The 20,888-nt window shown below is 37.1% G+C and overlaps 2 protein-coding genes across 3 annotated transcripts; one reads left to right on the top strand and one right to left on the bottom strand.

The window, feature by feature from the left end:
* Window positions 1-467: 467 nt before the first annotated feature.
* On the bottom strand, window positions 468-5,138 carry LOC111865784 (trafficking protein particle complex subunit 6b). Of its 2 annotated transcripts, XM_023854063.2 has the most exons (5): window positions 4,308-5,138; window positions 4,157-4,218; window positions 3,531-3,732; window positions 2,282-2,413; window positions 468-869 (listed from the first exon to the last, which is right to left on the bottom strand). In XM_023854063.2, exons 1-4 carry the CDS (start codon window positions 4,386-4,388, stop codon window positions 2,288-2,290), a joined length of 471 nt encoding a protein of 156 aa, XP_023709831.1. In that variant the 5' UTR covers window positions 4,389-5,138; the 3' UTR covers window positions 468-869; window positions 2,282-2,287. The 2 variants fall into 2 exon arrangements, with proteins under 2 accessions (XP_023709831.1, XP_023709830.1); XM_023854062.2 differs by lacking the exon at window positions 468-869 and having other exon boundaries at window positions 1,909-2,413.
* On the top strand, window positions 5,136-19,560 carry LOC111865783 (pinin; the record flags this gene model as incomplete). Its single annotated transcript, XM_023854060.2, is given in 10 exon segments — window positions 5,136-5,264; window positions 5,577-5,648; window positions 6,886-6,978; window positions 9,198-9,264; window positions 9,675-9,772; window positions 10,879-10,954; window positions 12,029-12,184; window positions 12,753-12,891; window positions 13,412-13,594; window positions 15,163-19,560. Coding segments are annotated over 10 exon segments (1,444 nt in total), but the record flags the coding sequence as incomplete, so codon positions are not given.
* Between the last annotated feature and the right edge of the window lie 1,328 nt (window positions 19,561-20,888).

Below are 20,888 nucleotides of genomic sequence, written 5' to 3'. Positions count from 1 at the left end.
TTATTACCTTTATCTTATATTGTAAATTGGCTACTGTAATACGACTAATTATATTCAACTTTCAAACTTGTCTTATATTATAAACTGGTTTTTAAACAACTGTCATATTGTATAAGCATGATTAGTAAATAATATTTGGACTGAATTTTTTATCTTAAAATTGTCAATGCCTTATTATTTTCAAGACAATTTTTAGATGCGACTTCAATCTTGTATACTATAAACTTGTTATTTTGACAACTGCTTAATTTATAAGCAAGATGAGTTTATATTTATGGACGATTTCTATATCTATTGGTTGTTTCAACCTTGTAAGGATTTTATGGAATGTGAATAAATGAATGAATCCAGTGATTGAGATTAGCTCTTTCTAAGGGGCCCAACTGAGTAGGCGTCTTCCTTTCTCACCTGAAGACGGAAACAGATCCAGTTTCTGAAACGTCATGTCCTCTATTATCTAAAATTCTGGACGATGGAAAAAGTCCAAAACCTCAGTAATTCTGTGTGTCATCCACAATCGTCAGAACCCTTTAGAATAATTTCATTAGCCAAACACCAATTAACAGACATTTATATTCTTTATCAGAAAAAAGTTAATGTTATTCTGATATGGAATATCTTTTCATTTGTCAGTTTTGAAATCTGACTCACTAAGTACGAATATTTTCAATCATTCATACAACTATAAGTAACATGAAAACTGAAGTATATATAATAATACAACATAAAGAGCAAAGTTGCAACAAATACTTTTGAAGTTGGTCTTGAACATAAGCTGGTTATTTGCTTCTTATCCACTGTGCTGCACAATGCATGATACTGAAGCTCATACTTGGATATGCAATCAAGAAACTGGGCATCAATAAAATTTAAAAGAAAAGTACAAATTAATTAATAATCTCAGATCACCCAACAAATGTCAAACTATAAGGACAGTTCATTTTTCACCTGGAATCTTTGGAGCCAATCTTGCACTTCTGGAAAGCAAAGGTGCTCTATACCACCAATGCTAATGTCATCTATAATAACATATCAATTTTGTCACTGCTCATTAGTGAACTTTAATATGTTGCTATCTCATCACCAAAATGCAGGACAAAATCACAACATAAAAATAGGTAACAGATATTTTGAAAATGTGGCACAGTTCAGATATTTTGGAACGATGACAACAAATCAAAACCTGATTCGGGATGAAATTAAGAGGAGACTGAACTTGGGTAATGCTTGCTACCATTCACTCCAAAACCTTTTGTCTTCTTGTCTGCTGTCCAAAAACATAAAAATTAGAATATACAAAACTATAGTTTTGTCTGTGGTTCTGTATGGGTGTGAAACTTGGTCTCTGACATTAAGGGAGGAACAAAGACTGGGGATGTTTGAGAACAGGGTGTTGAGGAGAATATTTGGACCAAAGAGAGATGAAGTGACAGGAGGTTGGATAAAACTGCACAGTGAGGAGCTTCATAACTTGTACTTTTCTCCAAGTATAATTAGAATGATCAAGTCAAGGAGGATGAGGTGGGCAGGTCATGTAGCACGAATGGGGGAGACAAGGAATGCGTATAGGATATTGGTGGGAAAGCCAGAAGGAAAGAGACCACTAGGAAGACCAAGGCGTAGGTGGGTGGACAATATTAAAATGGTTCTTAGAGAGATAGGATGGGATGGTATGGATTGGATAGACCTGGCTCAGGATAGGGACCAGTGGAGGGCTCTTGTGAACACGGTAATGAACCTTCGGGTTCCATAAAATGCTGGGAAGTTCTTGAGTAGCTGCACAATTGGAGGCTTCTCAAGAAGGGCTCAGCTCCATGAGCGACATAAAATACAGATCTCATAAATATCCATACCTTTTATATGAAACAATTACATGGCCTATATTTAATCAAAATGAGAATATAATAGATGATTTTATGCATTTTAATGTTTATTACTAATCAGCTAAGTTAATTACATATACAGATCTTAAATAAACATCAAGAATAAAGAATGTAAAAGAGTACAGAAAGCATCTGGAAAATGTAAGTACTACAAATTGGAGTTACATTTTACATTCTTTAAAATAATAAAGATGAGTAACCTTTATCATCCAGGAACAGAGGATTTAAATCTTCTACTGTGGCGCTGGCAGCCAAATCTTAACTTCAGAATAATAGTATTTATATTGTAAATAATGCAATCATATGCCTGCTAGGCCCATGCATGTGCCATAACAGTCGTGTGATGCTTGGACAACGAAGATTACACATATTCTGCAATTAGAAATTTCACAACTTACTGTAATCTAAATTCTCTGAACTTGGATATGAAATTTACATGCTGGCATAGACTGCACTTCTGCCGTGACCATACTGTTGATTCCCAAATTGGACAAGGCCCCACGGATCAAGCCACAAGTAAATGCTACATACTGGGAAAACAGAAGTGAAACAATAATTAAAAGATCTGAGGCTTTCACGGCGGTGACTATGGAGAAAGCAGTCTTCTGGGATTTGGCACCGTGTATATGTGGTGTTAACCGACGTTCCAACACCAGTCTGCTTTTACCGGTTCTCACGGTCTCTTCGCTTGTGAATTTCTTATATTTTTCCTTCTACCCTGAAGATGGAGGCGATACGTTCCTCCGAAATGTCGGTTACCACATATACACGGTGCCAAATCCCAGAAGACTGCTGTCTTCAATAATTAAAAGTATTACAGAGTCAACTGAAGTCAGGTCAGGGAAAAAAATGAACACAGATCCTCCCTACCTATCTACCTAGCACTTAGCGCGCCTTCCCCCCGTTCTGCCAGTTGACATTTGTATTGTTACTTCCGTTTCATCTACAGGCTCAAGGAGTTGATGGAGGGGGTGGGGGTGGACAGCTGATATTAACTTACAATTACTCAAGTGTAAAAAACATAAAATGAAGTAACCATATTTTAACAGTAATCTTGGGTTATTCTTCAACCCTGAAGATAGATGTATTATATTCTTCAAAAATATACAGAGCTCTCCACGCAATATGGCATTACAAACCAGAGACTGTATTTTTCATAGTCATCACAATGAGAACCTCAAATCAAACTTTTCCTATGCTATCTTTCTACAGCAGAACCAAACTTACAATAAATGGGTGAACAGCGTTCTCAGTTTCAAGTGACCATATAAGTAAAAAGTAAGTAAAGCTATCCCTGTAACAGGCCGTGAAGGCCCATAGGGTTGTGAGACGTTAAGGGTCCCACATTACCTTGACAGTCGGCTCAAAGATGGCGGTAAGGTTGTCAGCCTCATGTGCCAGCCGCGCTTCACTCCCCAGGAAAATTATTTAATTAATTCCTGGTACTCATTTCTGTTAGAGGCTGAGTAAACCCCAGGGCCTAGTGCAGCCGGAAGGATTAGGTCAATTGAAAAAAATTAAATGACCATATATTCTTTGTTATCAAGTGAATGATTATGAAGCCAAATTTTATCATTTCAGCATCCTAACCATTATGTAGAACAGGATAAGAAAATGGAAAAAGAATTGACACTTATGACTCATTACCTTCGGGGCCATTTCAAGGTACTGCCGACCTGCTGAAAGCCTTGTGAGAAAACGAAAGGCATTATCTTGTAGAACATACACTCCTTGATGGTTTGTTCTCAAGTTGTCAATTTGTTTCTTGTTAATTGATGACCAAAAGTCTGTACATATAAATTTCATGGTGTCTAATTCATCTTTAAATCTTGGCCATTCTTTAGTCAACCTGAAATCATTGTTCAAAGACAGTACAACCTATATTTGCAGATCTAACCTTACTTCAAGCATCCCCAATCATAGTTGGTTTTGCATTTCAACTGGTGGTCTGGCTTGCCTGCTTTGTGACTTATATGAATCAATCGACTATTAATGCAAAATTAGCGTGTAATCTGTAAAACATGACCTGATTTTAAATCTCTAGTAACAGAAGCTAAGATCTGTTTCCTACTGAAGATTTCTCGCACTGACAACATGATTATGTGTTGATCACAACGTACTGTTCGCAGTGGAATGTACTAACACTTTTTTTAAAATGTCACTTCATATACTTAGATATGTGTATTCACAATATTGTATATAAAAATAATCTTACACATACTCAAAGTTTTGAGCGATGTGCAAGGCACAAACAATATATAATGTGTATTTACCTTTCTATTATCCTGTAGCCAGCTGAAAACCCTACATATTCTAATGTGGACAGATCACCATGCTATAAAATGACCAAATGACTGGATTAGAAAATTTACATCAATTAATTTTAACACATTTTTAATATTGCTGGGTCCGTTTAACGATTACCTTTTTGTCCTTTTCTGAATTTTTTAGAACGTACGAAACCAATTCTGAGTGCAACAATTCAAAAAGTACCTCATCGGCCATTTCTCAGATTGGTTTCGAATGGTTTTTCTTGAATACTGCAATATTGCATTTGTTACACTGTATGTCATCGACGTATTCAAGCAACTAAAATCACCACCACATACACTTCATCGCACGTTATTATCCCCGACCTTAGTCACAACGGTCACAACCGGTCAGAACAGATTAAATATTTACGCGGCCGTACGAGCCGGACACGGCCACATAGAACACGACTGACACCTCCAACTATCTGACAATCCGTGGCCTCCGTGGCTATCACATTCAATCACATCGTCGTCCGTGTTGTTACCAAAAAAATAATTTCCACCGCTAATGCCGTCCCTATAAAGCTGGAATTCGCAGTTAATGGATCGTTGTCTCTTTAATCAGTGATTTCAAGTGACCAATGACGTGATCGCTAACAAAAGCCGATCAACTTTAGCAAAGCTAACAACATAAAGCGTGACAGAAATTTTGTAATTTGGGAATGCTTGGGAATTTGGGAATTGTTGGCGTATGCTGCAGTTTAGTTAAATGTGTGACAGTTCATTTTCAGTTTACTTACTGGTATTCTATGTGTGAAGATTTAATAATGTAGATCCTATTTCAGAGTTCGTACTAATTTTTTATTGTGTGATTGGTAGTTCTCGTTAATGTACGATTAAAACGATTAAAACAGTTGTTTCGTGTTAGGAGCCTTAGTCTTGTAGAAACCGAAGAGAAGTGTCTAATTATTTCATACATATATAAGTGTAGTACAGTTATGGCAACTGAAATCATGAAGTCTTTTGGGGCTCTGCAAGCAGAACTTGAGAAAGCGAAGGATAACCTTAAAGGAGTGGACGAACACATAAAAAAACTAATAGGAAGAGATCCCAGCGAAGGAAAACAGCGGTACGTTTTAGAAGTTGTAATAAGTTATAAAGGCGTTCAAAATTGATGTATACAGTTACATAAATATTGCATTAACGAAATGTAATTATTCTCTTGTTACAGTGTCAGACTTATAAGCATGAATAGAGCGATGCAGTTTGTTTTGTTTCCATTATCGCCAGTAGAAGCCGTTATCCTACGAAATTACCACTTAAAAGAGTTTTGTTAGAGTTCGTAGTGATAGGTCCCTGTAGGAAGCGCATGGCCTTTTTTGTAATGTACTTGTTAATGATATTCAAAATCTTGATAGTTTTTTGTAATATGACTTTTTAGGCCTGGTTTAAAACGTCCTGCTGCCCAGCCTGAGGAGTTTCGCGGAAGAGGTCGTGGATTCACCCCATTGAGGTACTTTTTTTTATATTCATAATAGAAATGAGTAACATTGCAGATTCTAACACAGATCCCCATAAACTAAGCCAAGCTAATGCAAACTTATTACCATAATCAGAAAAGAACTGTTGTATGTGATCAGGAACCACCCTGGAATAAGCTGATGGAAGTCCATTGTATAATCTGCATTCCAACCTATTGAATGGTGACATTTTGTTTGGTAAGTGGACATAGATGTTGGGTCTGAGGTTCTCACAATGGTGGTATGATGTAAAACCATGTAGTCCATTGAGAGTGAAGTGATATTTTGGAGAAAGATATCACCTCCATCTTCAGGGCAAGGAGTAAGCTAAGCAAGAAACTGGACTACATTGTATCATATCCTAGAAGATAGACCTCTTCATAGTCACTGCTGTGAGAGCTTCAAGTTCAGCACCTGTGTTCACTTACCAAACAAAAGCAGGTAGCAAGCAGAGTTGTCCAACAGATTCATTCTTCAAGAACTGATCCAGATATGGAAAGATAATTGAAAAAGTGAGATTTTTTGATTGACTGTTCGAAATATGGCTGAAGAACTTAACATTCAAGGGGAAACTGATGTTGACTCTGACCAAAGATTTTAACATGAAGAAAATTTGTGTAAAAATGGTACTAGAGTGTCTCAGTGGTGAGGATATAATGAGACAAAAAGAAAAACTTTCAGAACTTCATGCAGGTTTGCTATAAGAACCTGATCTTTTAAAAGTGCAGTGGCTGGTGACAGCACTTAGGTCTTCTACTGCACCGTAGAAACAAAACATCAATTTCTCGAGCTGAAATGTCCATTCTTCATGACTGAAAATGCATGATTGAATGATGAAATCAAAGGTCAAAATCATGCTGATCTTAATTTTTGATAACCAAGGAATTATCCTAAAGGAATTTGTTCCTTCAAAACAAGTGTTCAACCAAGTGTTTTATCATCCAGTTTTTTTTAACATTTATGCAATATATATGTCAGAAAAGATCAAATATTTGACCATGTCCCCATTTCATATAAATGAAATGTTGGCGCATGTATTAACTCTGGAGTCAAACAGTACTGTATCAAAAAAATACAGTTTAATATCTGTGTGTGCATTTTCTTTTTGTTTCGAGGTTAAAGTAGTTAGTGCTTTTTAAACTTGCTAATTCCCAGCTCGTTCATACCATAATCTGGTCATACAGATATTTATTATATGGTACTATCACTTAAAATATGAAAATATTTCAGGGGGCGGCGAGATCCAGGAGGAAGACCAGAAGAAGAGGAATCACCGCTTGCCATCAAGAGACGACCTGCTGATCCTAGAACGGTATTTAGCAGGTGGCTGATTTTTATCTTCATTCCTCTCTTTTAGTCCTGAATAATATTATTAGTTTACTAAAGTTAAAGTTATCCCTGTAACAGCTGTGAAGAAGGCCAATAGGGTTGTGAGATTACAAGGCTCCCACATTTTCTAGACAATCGGCTCACTGATGACAGTGAGATTGTCAATCTTATATGCCAGCTGCCCCTTGCCTCCAGGAAGATTCAGTATTAGTTTTGTAGAGGTCATTACCAGTGCACTGTTTACATTAAATTAAATTCATAGGTACCATCAAGTGCAACTTAGCAGCTCATTTTTCGCTTGGGGGGGTGGGGGGTGGAGTCCAACTGGGTCCACTCAGCATGGCGGCCACTGATTGGCCTAGTGTAACCTGCCCCGGGTGATTATGATGATGGAGAATTTGGTGGAATGAAGATTGGCAGGGGAAAACGAATTACTCAGAGAAAACCTGCCCCAGTGCCACTTTGTCCACCACAAATCACACTTGACCAGACATGGGATCGAACCCGGGCAGTCACGGTGGAAAGCCAGCGACTAACCGCTTGAGCTATGGTGCGGCCTTGTTTTTAGCAGCTCATTGCTTCTGCATACTCTCTACTTGGGTCCAGCAGCTGCATTGATCCCTGGTTCTGTTGTGATGTTCACAATGCTCCCCAGATGGATTTGGGTGTCCAGGCTTAAGCCTTTGGGAAGAAAATGCAGAATCTCAAAATAACAAGAATTTAATGACAATAAAACATCAGAACAGCAAGACAAATATAGTGACTCTGACTATTTTGTCAGCTGTAAAACTATGACTTGTTCCCCCTTGGTCAGTCCAGACAGAACAACAAACAATGTAAATTAATCACTCAGAGCCGTCTGCCTGCCCCACATACAGGAATCACCAAAATGCATATAACTTTGTGAGGCAATGCAGTTCACAATGTTACCCAGTTATATGGTCATAACAGTAACACTGTATGGGTCAGTAGCAAACCCAAAGAAATAATAATTTAATACCAAAAAGAAAACCTTGTTGCAACATCCGCAATGAAATATTTACATTATTGTTGCAACAAGGAAGCCCCTTGCCTTCACTGGCCAGAGCAAAGAGTCGAAACACAGTTTAGAGAGGCCAGATTGTAACGGAACTTTGTGATGCACTTTACTGAACAATGGTAAGCAACAGACTGCTCCTATATCTTCACCCATACAGAAGGAGGCCTTCCTTTTCAAACGTGGGAGAAAGGCGAAATCACGTGGTAAAATGGATGATGGGGCAATGGTAAATGAGCCATGACGCAGATGCCTTGGAAGGTGGGGGGTGATGAAGGAAGGTGCTGGGCCAGAAGGCACTACTCCTGAGCCATCCAAGTAGGAAACATGGCCCAGAACCAGTTTTTTAATTGATGAGTAATTAAAATGTCCAGCATGTTTTTTCTATACATGTATTTATGTATGGCCGACCTCTGTGGTGTCCAGTTGTGAAAGGAAACCTTACATTAGTTTTACATAAATTATTTAAAATCTGCTCTTTAATCAGTTCATAGTACTGTGGTCAGTACTTTTAATTAAATTATGTTTTGAATTCTATTATATTGAATTACCAAGTTTGATTTGTTTCATTCTGGTCCGTCACAATAACAATTACAATTATAAATCACTCCGTCCAATGTGACCTGTAAGTTTTTTACTACATAAAAACTTAACACCCTTACATGTTTCGGTCTCTGTGGACCATCTGTGGACAGTGAAAACAGCACAGCAGCCATGAGCAAACCCTGGACGATATAAAGAACCTCCACATCAAAATAGCCAGGTGGCACAATATCTGCCCCATATAAGAGAGAGGATGGGAGGACGAACACGAGCCTGCATGGTTTACGAATTTTAATTATTGACAATCTAAAAAACTTTTAATTAGCATCAAGAAATTTTATACAATTTTTTAAAAACTTTACATTCCCAGGAAACTGCTGTGTTTGTGAAATGTTCTATTCTGTGTACTATGTATTGTAGCATATAAGTGTGCGTACTTTACGTGTAAACAAATTATGTGATGGTGGTTTCCTATTTGTAGTGATGTTTGCCCTCTGAAGATGGTCCACAGAGACCGAAACATGTAAGGATGTTAAGTTTTTATGCAGTAAAAAACTTACAGGTCACATTGGACGGAGTGATTTATAATTGGAATTACCAAGGTTTTACCATAATTCAATATATATCTTGACAGGTTGTCGGGGCCACCGAGGTTGAAGCGGGAGGCAGACAGTGGTGATGAAGAGGAGGTTTCAAACAAGGTAAAGTATATTATGTGAGTTCTGAGGATGAAATGATGATGGCAATGAAGATTACAGTCTTCTGTGATGTGACGCCATGTAGCATTATATTTACCAACATTTCAAATGAACTGGCTGCCTCCAGCAAGCTGGGACTTGAAGCTGACCACTCACCTCCAAGTAGTGCGAAGGTCAAGAAAACATGGATCTCTACATCCACTCCCCCATATGTCTTCATGGCATAGTGCTCAATTAGTTAAGCACAGGGGAAACCTTACATTTAATTAAAGTTGTACCTTAGAAAAGATTAAATGTAATTTACTGACTGATATTCTGTAGATGGTTACCATTAAGGGAGAGAAGTATTTTATAATATACTTTACTCTTATGTCAAACTCATGGCTATAACCGTACATTTCATATTTTCGCAGCCTGCAATTTCATCCCGAGTTATCGCTACCCCTAAGGAGCTACCATCAAGACAGGAAGCCATGGCCGCACAAGGCACAGATGAAAGAAGCAAGGCTAGGTATGCATTACATGTAATACTTTTTTCCAACAATGCGGTGTATCTCCACTCAGGTGTCATAGGGATGCTGTTCTGATAAATGTTGAATGAACTAACACCCTAGTTTGTGGTCTTGCATGCAATGAATGGAATGACCATGTGGTAATGGAAATATTGATACTTTTGTCAAGTAAAATGCAGTTAAAATAGTTTTGTGTACATACTATTACACATTTTAAAATGTGGACTCTAAATCCTTTCATATGTTTCATTCCAAATTTCTGCAGTCAGTATGTTGCTGAAATTAATTTTGCATTGTTTTCTAAAGCCATCATGCTTTTCTGTTCTTATGTAATTAATGTGTAGAAAGTTCTGTTTATATTTTATAACAGATATAGTCAAACCATGTTTCATGAACCACATGCAGCTCTTTTGAACTGTGAGTATAGCGCACACAAAAATATTAGTTAATTCCTTTTTTATTAATAGATTAAATATAATGAATCTGCTGTGTAGAAACCATCTACCAAAACATGTATGTCATCCAATCAATGCCTGTTTGTGATATCCAGACTTGTGAAGACTATCATAAGCACAACAGACCACTGTAGGTCGCAGTGCAAGGGCCGAGAAGGCCCACCCCTTATACATTCATACATACATCATATGCAGCTCCAGTATTCACTCAGTTGGCCACCCTTGGTTGATAAGCATGATAGTGGGATGTACTGAAGCAGTGTGTGCAGTGTTCCATGTTATATTTTTTACAATTATATATGTGTAATGGGGCATGCTGTAGTATAGTTGGTTGAGGCACTGTGTTAGAAGGTGGAAGGTTGTGGGTTCAATTCCTGATGAAGTCATTGGATTTTTAAATTGAACTAATCCTTCCAGCCGCACTATGGCCCTGGGATCGACTAAGCCTCTAACAGAAATGAGTACCAGGAATATTCCTAGTGAGTAAAGGGTGCCAGCATGTAAGGCTGACAGCCTCACCACCATCTGTGATCCGATTGTAAAATGTGGGAACCTCGACGTCTCACAACAGTAAGGGTCTCCACAGTCTCTTACAAGGACAGCTTTACCTTTATGTCTATGTAATACAAATCTGTTGTTTTTTTTTTCAGGAATAGAAGGATGTTTGGTGCATTGCTTGGTACTCTTCAGAAATTTCGTCAAGAAGAAACAAGAATGAGAGATAAGGTGTTGTGTTATTCCATTATTGACTACTTTCCTTTTTTTATATGGCTTATGGTATTATAATTTTCTGGTTTGTCTCTTAACAATATCTTGAGATGGTGGTAGATTTCCATGAAACATGGTTTGAATGTTTGGAGACCTTGCTCCAACATCATATTTGTTTATTAAATTTCTTTATTCCTGTCTCAACATTACAAGGAACAAACAAAGAAATTTTATAGATTAACACAACAGGATGTATTTCTTTAAGATATATATTTATTCCATGCCATTGGTGCATATATTTCAGGAAATAAATTATTTTAGATTTGAGGTCCACGTGCCATTGACTGTGAAGAGTTCTATCTGCTGGGATGTGACACTGTGTATTCTGGTTAAAGATTGGTGGCATTCCCCCAGAACAATGGTAAACAAACTTCTACCAGATGACATGATATCACATCCTAGAAGATAGTTCCTCTGAAATGTTTGTAATCATGGTACTAGATAATATGATATCACATCCCAGAAATAGATTATTATCAAGAAATAAAATCAATATAACAAATGCTAGTTTTCTCCAGCATTAATGCCAGTTTTGCCTTCTCATAGGATCCTTGTTCTCATAAAGGAGGCTGTGGTAACTGAGTCATTATGTACAGTTTATTACGTCTGGTGTGAGTGAAAGGCCTCTGTCAAATTTAGGTTAAGTTAACTATGTACTGTGTTGACACATCTGACTCACTGGGTAAGTTTACTTTAAACCCATTAACTAATCAGTATGTCAAGATGGTGGCTGTGTGGACTTCTGAGGTGGGAGAGATGAAAGCATTATGTATATTTTCCTAGAGAGACTGGAAAACAGTGAAATACCTTAGACGGGGTAGGCAGTGTCTAGGCTGACATTTGAACCCAGAACTTCCTAATAACAAAGCAAGGATACTAATTACTTCTTTGCTTGACAGCAGTTTTGTTGTGAATGTAGCTGATAGCCATGACTTGATGCCTGAATGGAGGTTTTGTTATATAGAGACATTTGAAGGTAGAAATGTTTTGTGTGTGTTATGTATGATTTTTGTTAATTTCTTTTATATTTAGGAGGAAAAGAGAGCAAAGGTTGAAAAAAAGTTGGAAGAGAATGCAAAACGTGAGAAGGAGGAACTGAAAAAAGAACGCCAGGAATTGTTTCAGGAACGAAAGCGAAAGCAAGCAGAGATAAAGAAAATTGAACTTAAAATGTTAAGAGTTAAGGAGGTAAGTGGTCTTATGCCTGTACAGTGAATAAATTATCTCAAGGAATGTGGACAGTTTTTACCTTACATACATCAGAGGACATATATTAATTAAAAACTGCATAATTTTATATGAACAATTATATGCCTAAAAATGAACTTTTAAGTATGTGGCATGAATTATTTGTTTTACTGGGAACATATGCCTAAGAGCTACCACCTAATATTAGTATTGTTTCTTCTTGTACTTCGTCAAAGATTTCCTTGATGGGATGTCATATTTTCAGTAGGCAACTTTATGGAAGAAGAGTCACGCATTCAACGAGCTATCTGGTATGGCCATTTTGGTTCCCATTGTCTGTTGAAAATAGCATCTAGTCACTTCATAGTAATGATATACCAACTTGCATTACTATCTGATGATAATGCACCCACAGAGATGTTCTAGATGCGGAATAATATGCACTTTTGTCAAAACCATGTAACAGGACATTAACCCCACAGAGAACTTCTTGTACATGATACTAGTCTATGAACAGTTTCAGTTGTGAGTTCAAGGAAGTCTGATAAGTATCATGTATTTATTCTAGCAAGATGAATGGGAAAATAAACACAGGCATCTTCTGAACTTCATTCAGACACGTTCCAAGCCTCATATATTTTATCTTCCAAAAATGCACAACCTGAAGACAGAAGAAAGACTAGTTGCTAGCCAGAAGGTTGTTGCAAGTAAGTATTTGCAGTGTAGTAGTGTCTTCAGTTTCTAGCATGATATAGCAGATAGACTTAATATACTGTGTTCTCTGGACCACTGCATTTAACCATTCTCCACTACATCCCCTGATTTGATATTGTTTAATTTTTTGCACGTTGAAACTCAAATTTCACGTCAATGTAGACATTTTGGGAACAGATTTCTGTCTGAAGATTATTGTCTTCTGGGATGTGACTTGTAGTCTGGTAGACAATTATTAGTGTTTACAACAGTTTATCATTTATGGTTCTCTCAAAGTTATTTTACATGGAATAATTGTGCATACTTTGTGTGTTGTTTGGTTTTGAAGCTACTTTCTTTCCCTCATACATATTTATTCTCAGTTCTCCAATAATGCTTGCAAATACTCACATTGAAGCTCCTCCATATGACATAATTTTGTTCCAAATGTATGTACTAGTGCTTAGTCATCCTGAGCTATCTTTTGAAGTGAATGGATATTTTGGTTATTGTTATTCCCATTATTGTTTTCAGAAATGATAGAGAAAAAGCGTCAAGAAGTTCAGTTGGAGTTAGAGGCCATTGAAAAGCGGGGACGTTGGCGACAGGGCTTGGGAGAATCTGAGGGAGGGATAGGGCAGGCAGCAAGTGCTGAGCTTCAGGCCATGGTTGATATGGAAACCTTGGAGGCAGGGGACAAGGAGAACCGGTTAGAGGGTAATACATTGCCCCAAAAGTGGGCATTGCTTTATTTTCTGATAATATTGCTGGAGGGAAGTTTGTACCACATATAATATCTTCTTTAGGTGATAAGATGGTTATAAAATATTGATGCCAGATGTAATGCAATTATTAGTTTTTATTGGTGGGCAGGCTCAGTCAGTATCATCACTAGGCTAAGGGCTAGAAATCTGGAGAATCTGGGTTTGGTTCTCAGTGGGTGCAGAAATTCTTCTCTTCACTACCGCATCCAGAGTTGGTATGGGGCGCACCCAGTCTCCTACCCAGTGAATATCAGGGGGTCTTTCTTTGAGGATAAAGCAGCCTGAACAAGGTGCTGACCACTCTATCTGCTATCGAGATTAGATATGCATGGAGCTGTAAGCCCACTGTGTCATATATCTTCAGTCTGTATTGTTTAATTAAGCACAGGGACATCTTGGCATTTTACACTCTTTAGCCTTTTATAGAGGGCATGTCTTCCATCCAAAACCTAAGGAAATGCCATGTCATGGTGGCAAGGGACTGAGATATTTTAATTGGAAAACATGTCTGTGACATCTCAAGCAGACTTAAAACCTCTATTTTAGTAGCCTGAATGTCATAATTTAGACCATTCAGTTCTCATTTTAATGTAAAAGTTTTCAAATTCTCCTGATAATTGTAGCAACGTTTCACTTAAGTACAGCATACCCTTTTGTTTGGCATGGCTGTTCTCTGAAATATGCATCCATATTATGAAATTCCATAATGTGAAACAAATTTTTCCAGTTATTCTGTGATATAAGCACAGATGCATTCCTACAGAGATTATTCAGCCTTAGTAAAACACTTCTTCACCCATTAGTAATAAGAACACGTACACGAAAATAAGCTTAAAAAATAAACTTTCTTGAATTAAGGTCTGCTACTTGCGCTTGAACTTGGAGACCACTCTTCATTTGTTTTAGATGAGGTTAATCACAGTGCATGATCTAAAATAAAATGAGATTAGTGACCACACTCCCAGCCATCTCCCTACTTGATTGATGCATGCCCACAGACTGAGTGGCCAGCTGTACATACCAAAGCACCTGCATTTACAATGTGGTTTTCTACCTAATAATTTCTTTAAAGAATTGATTCTGGATAAAGTTGTGTTGTGCTGTGTTGTGAATTTTATAACATGAATATCTATACTGTGGGGTCATTCTGTATTATAGAAGGTAAAGGTAAAGATTTGATGCTAGATTAATTAAGCACCATTCCATGAAGACATATGGGGGAGTGGAGGTATAGCTCCTCCATTCTTGACCTCTGCACTAGATGGAGGTGAGTGGTCAGTTTCACACCCTGGCCTCTTTACTCCTGGGGAAATAGACCCCTGTACTGATTTGATGGAAGGCTGGATGGGTGCCAGAGCCAGTCCAGACTTTGTGCAAAAAAGAAAAATCCTTTACCTGCTGGGATTTGAACCCCAACTGTCCAGCCAGTAGCCTGTTGCTATACCGACTGAGCTATCCTGACTACCATTATAGCAGAGTTGATTGAAACTTATGTTGTAATGTATCTCTTTATGCTTCCAGGTGGTGTTGATGTTAATATAGATATGAATGAAAATGTTGAAGCCCAGAAAACAGGTAAGGTTGGGGGTGAGCTTGAAAGGACAGGTGAAGACCAAATAGGCAGCCAGATTGGGACTGATATGGAGGGTGTGGAGTTTCGGGGTAATGAACGGGATGTAAAGAAAGAAAATTTAGAGGGAGATACAATTTCTACAGTGTTTGTAAAAACAGAGAAGGATGATGAGGAGGAGGTTGATGATGATGATGATGACGACGATGATGACGATGATGACAATGGTGATGAGGATGATGACAGTAATGAGGATGATGATTATGATGATGGTAATGATAAAAGGAAGAAAATTTTTCCTCTTAATTCCTCTGAAAAGGATCATGGAGAAGCCGAAAGGAAATTGAAAGAGGCTATAAATGAGAAGTCTGAGTTGGTATGAATATGAGTGTCTCTTAGTAACAAGCATGTACATATGGCTAAATAATTTTGACATTTTAACCGATAATTGCTTCTGCTTTTCTGTTACATATGGGGTGTGCGTATGCTTGTGTGTATGTGTGAGAAAGAGAGAGGGAGTGAGAATGAGACTATCCATATACACCAGTAGTTCTTTCTTATTCTGTTATTTTCCCTGATAGCAATAAAAGTACTTCATAATTTATTTCTTAGAGCAGTTGTGCATTTTAGTTATCTTCAGAGTATGTAGCTTGGAATAAAAGAATATGTTCAGAAATCATATGCACCCAGTATCATACATTGCAAAGACTGAGTCAATACCGTTGTCCTGAAAATTTGTATGACTGAAAGATGTGTACTAATCTGGTATTCTGACTTATCACACCTTGTAGTCTTCATAAGTTCTGTCCTCCATTGAAGATAAGGCAAAGCAATTAATGCCCATCTGCATGTACTATGCAAGCCGAAAACATGGTCATGATTTTATGGCAACTTACTGTTGCTTTTGGTATACTGAAGCTTAATACTTTTCCCAGTTAACTCTTCTGCTTGCTGATCTCACATCCTGGCCATTCTTTGCTGTACAGTGACAGTTTTGCAATATTTTACTATAACAAATTATTAATAGCAAACAATCGGCACGTGTCTGAGGAATTTCAGAAGATTGGTAAGTATATGCACCACCTGGTCACAAATGAGAGAAATATGTGTCCAAAATGAATTTTGAAAGAGACATTATGTCTTGACATGTTACTATCCAGCTGTTGCTCGATATTGTAGTCTGGACAAAGCTGCAGTAAAAGACTAACCTCTCATGCAGGACTAGAAATGTTAATAATGTGTTCCTGAATGAACAGTCAAATTGTCAAGATTGACCAGTCCTAGCCAACACTTGCCTCACCTTCTCTTCATTCAACTGTAGTCCCTACCAGACTGTGTGGACTCTATCACAGAGTCCTCTCTGCCATGGGAACCCAAAATCTGTTATAAACCCATTCAGTAGAACTGCACTGTCAGGAACCGGGTAAGTATGTAATTATGTTGTTGATAAACATATACTGTTTGTCAGTTCCAGAGTAAATGAATCTTCAGTGACATTGAAAATTGAAGTTGGATGTGAAAATTTACCTCAGTGCAAATTTGAATATTAGATTGCATTTTCTGTGTAGATGGGAGAAGTAAAGCGAAGGCCTACAGTGAGTTGTGCAAGTTTGTTGAGGGTGGGTCAGCATATGCAGTGCAATACTGGAATGAATAAACACTCACCTCCAACTAGTGCCAAGGTCAAGAAAATGTGGCTGTATGCATCCACTCATCCATAGGCCTTCATGGCATAATGCTTAATTAGTTAAGCACAGGGACAACTTTACCTAACAATGTAGATACAGGACTTTGTTATGTTCTGTATAATAATGATCATTCAGATGAATTCATGTAATTCTCAGATTAATAAATTGTATTGTTTTGTACTTTGTTGCTGGTATTTATGCCAACATGAAAGACTGTGAAACAGGTGTGAGAGTTTGTCAGTAGTGGCACCAGTTTTAAAGTGTTCTGGCAATGGTGTATTACACTTATAATTCTGGATTTATGGACTTCACCATCGCCTGATATTCTCAGTGTTATTACATTTTGGAAATTGGTTCTTCCTTTGTCTTCAAGTGAAAAGGCAGGGGCACAGGCTTGCTAGAAAGACCTAGTGTCAATTGTTAGACAACCTAACTCAGTTAAATATGTAGGTGTATAGGATCAGGTTTTGTCACGAGACATGTTAAGGAAGTCACAGTACAAAAACTGGAGATACACTGGTTAAAATAAAAGAATTCTCCATAAATAGAATAAAATTTTTAGGGAAAGAAATTGAAGTGGAAAAGTTTATGATTTCTCCTACAGTTTTGTTTTATGTGCCACTTATTTATTATAAACATTTGTATAAGGCCAGTCATAAGACAGATCAGTGGTCCTTATTCTGTAGGCACTTCACAAGATCTGCAAAGGTTTATAGCAGTGATTTTAATGCATTTAATAATAAAGACAAGGTCATTGTTAATAGTGTACGTAAATGAGATGTGATAGTGCAGACAAAGATGTATTTAAAAAAGGCTGCAACAAATTGGTGTCATTTACTAAGACTTTGAAAACTGCACACATTCTTATAATATGTTTTAATAGCAGTCTGTCTATAAAACAAATTAACACAGAGTACTGTCTTGTGGGATTTGACACCATGCAGTCTGGTTGATGTTCATTGACATATTGGAGTGTCAAAGAATAAGTCAAGCAAGTGGTAATGCTTGCAGGTTGTATGCTTGGCTTACTCTTCTACCAGTGACCTGGAGATAGTATGTTGCTCCAAAACTTTGTTGAACACCTATCAGACTACTTCACTTCCCAGAAGATGGTACTTATCATAATCACTGCACTGAGAACTTCAGATGATTAGCACAATTTAACATCTTTCAGAGAATTACGATTGTATTACATGCAGTTGTGGGCACACAGTATATGTGATTGATATAGAGGATAGAGTTGTGATAAATACATATTTTAGTATCTTTTATATGCCATTGAACCATGACATTTATTATTTAATTTTATATTTGTCATAGAATGTGTGACACAATTAAAATAAATGAATTGTTCGAGGAGAAGTCATGTTATGTTCAGGCACATGTTTAGAACGTTCTGAGGGAGTCCTGATATTTAATAAGTTATTTAGTCTCCTGTATGTCAAGGTTTATGAGACATTTCTTCATTAAACGTCGAGTTGATTCATCAGAATTTTGGTTCCATTCATGTCTATTTTAAATGACACCTGGTGGCGTGGGATGTGTTGAAGTAGTGTTTTTTATCCAACGGAGCTGAAAATTCTTTCCTTTTTTAACCTTTACACTTAAGTACTGAGTTGGTACACTTGTGTCGGCTAGCAGATAACATTATTTTAAACTAATAAAGCATTTAGGACCAATATTTTTACGTTTGGATAAAAGGAAAACAGTGACTGTGAAAAGTGAAAAGTATTGTAGAAAGAATGGCTAAGAATTGTTTAAAAATTATTTGAATCACTACATGGGCAGGTTTTTCATGATATAGTTTAACAAAAAATGATTGAAAGAAATGCCGTATTTTGACGAAAGGAATTGTAATTAAATTGAAAGTTGATTTACAGGTGGATGTATGTGAGTAAGAATGAAATGTATGTATATGCTGAACTACACAAATACGTAAAAGCCATTTTTCCCTGGCAACACTCTTGTGCTGCACTACAACTGATGGCAATGAGTGATGTTGCCTCCCAGTATTTTTTTATTGTCACATATGTTTCAGTGTGGATCATTTACATCATTCCATTCTGTGGTCAGCCATTTGTTGTGTCGTGGGTGATTTTTATTCTCATTATTTGGACCTCAGATTGCAAACCTGCAATCTGTACAATGTTTAGCTTATACAAAAATCTAGCACTGCAGATCATTTAACATTCTTCATGTGATAGTGAAATTGGAACATAAAAATTATGTTCATGCTGGTAATCACATAAAATTCTGTATAATTAAGTTGAGGGTCCATAGAAGCTGTTGAAATATTTGGTTGCTATACCAGTAGACCATCCATTCTGAGGCAGTCATATATGAAGAGAATTTGTGACTGAAGTAAGGGCCCACATTTCCCTAATTTGCGTGTTCCATATCTGGATCAGTACAAGTGCACATAATATAAATTTATTTGCAAAAATTGAAACTGTAGAACAGTTGTCAAGAACAGAAGGTGAGTTAATAAAAACTCAGTTATAGACCTTGCAGACTAGAATTTTAATGCTGATATAAGGACGTGAGATATTTTACACAAGATTTGTCTGAGTGTAAATAATAAAAGAAACATGAAGATAGTAGTTTGTAAGCAGTAAATGTAATTTTATTAGTAATAAACTTATTGAATAATATACAGTGAAACTCCCATTTAAGATTTCTTTATGGAATAGTGGATTGGAACACTAAATTTATGAAAATCTTAAGTGGAAGAAGACATTTGACCCATCATTGACTTCGGAGCACTGAAATTGAATGTTAAATGAAGGAAGACCAGAACTTGAGGTAGTAAGATTTTTTTATATGTTCCTGTTTTTCTTAATTTCACTTGTTATAATAAGCAGTTTGGGTACACCTTTCACAGTACTGTCAGAAGAAAACAATTCATTGCCTCCCTAACCATATCACACCATAAAGAAGCAGGTTTCTCTGATTCTTGGTCACAACTGAAATTTGTGAGATTTTTGCCCTTTACTTTTTGGTGATCCCTCCTCCAAATAAACAAATTCATATATGGGAATAGCGCTGGCTCAAACCTAGGTGCAGCTCCAGACAAGAAGTTCCATCTGAAACAAAAGATCGTTCTAACAAATTATTCGCAGTAATACGAAATTTCCAGGCAGACGAAAACTCATTGGTGTTGTAATTCCCAAAACAGTTTTATGTGCTTGTACATTGTCACGTAACACGTTCAAGTAAATGGCAATTAATGGTCATGATAGTGTATGACCAAAAGATCAGCGAAAGGTAAATTTGATTTAACAAAGGTAAAGCTATCCCTTTGAGTTTGGGATACCCATGAAACTAGTTAAGTTGATTAAAATGTGCTTAAACGAAACTAATAGTAAAGTCTGTATAGGTAAACATTTGTATGATAAATTTCCTATCCAGAATGGTCTAAGACAAGGAGATGCTTTATTACCACTCCTTTACAACTTTCCTTTAGAATATGCCATTAGGAAGGTCCAGGGAAACCAGGTGGGACTGAAATTAAAAGGGACACATCAGCTGTTGGTCTATGCGGATGATGTGAATCTACTGGGTGATAATATAGATACCATAAAGAAAAAAACACAAACTGTAATTGACGCAAGTAAGGAGGTTGGTCTAGAAGTAAACACAGAGAAAACTAAGTATATGTTGCTGTCTCATCACCAAAATTCAGGGCAAAATCTTGACATAAAGATAGGAAACAGATGTTTTGAAAATGTGGCATAGTTCAGATATTTGGGAATGATGATAACAAATCAAAACCTGATTGAGGAGGAAATGAAGAGGAGATTGAACTCTGGTAATGTTTGCTACCATTCAGTCGAGAAATTTTTGTCTTCTCTGCTGTCCAAAAAGATGAAAAGTAGAATAAACAAAACTATAATTTTGCCTGTGGTTCTGTATAGGTGTGAAACTTTGTCTCTGATATTAAGAAGGGAACAAGGCGGCGCCATAGCTCAAACGGTTAGTCGCTGGCTTCC

This window comes from Cryptotermes secundus, unplaced genomic scaffold (genome assembly GCF_002891405.2).
Source record: "Cryptotermes secundus unplaced genomic scaffold, Csec_1.0 scaffold683, whole genome shotgun sequence".
Lineage (NCBI taxonomy): Eukaryota > Metazoa > Arthropoda > Insecta > Blattodea > Kalotermitidae > Cryptotermes > Cryptotermes secundus.
Note: the sequence above shows the minus strand (reverse complement) of the source record. Positions and strands in the feature narration are given on the sequence as shown.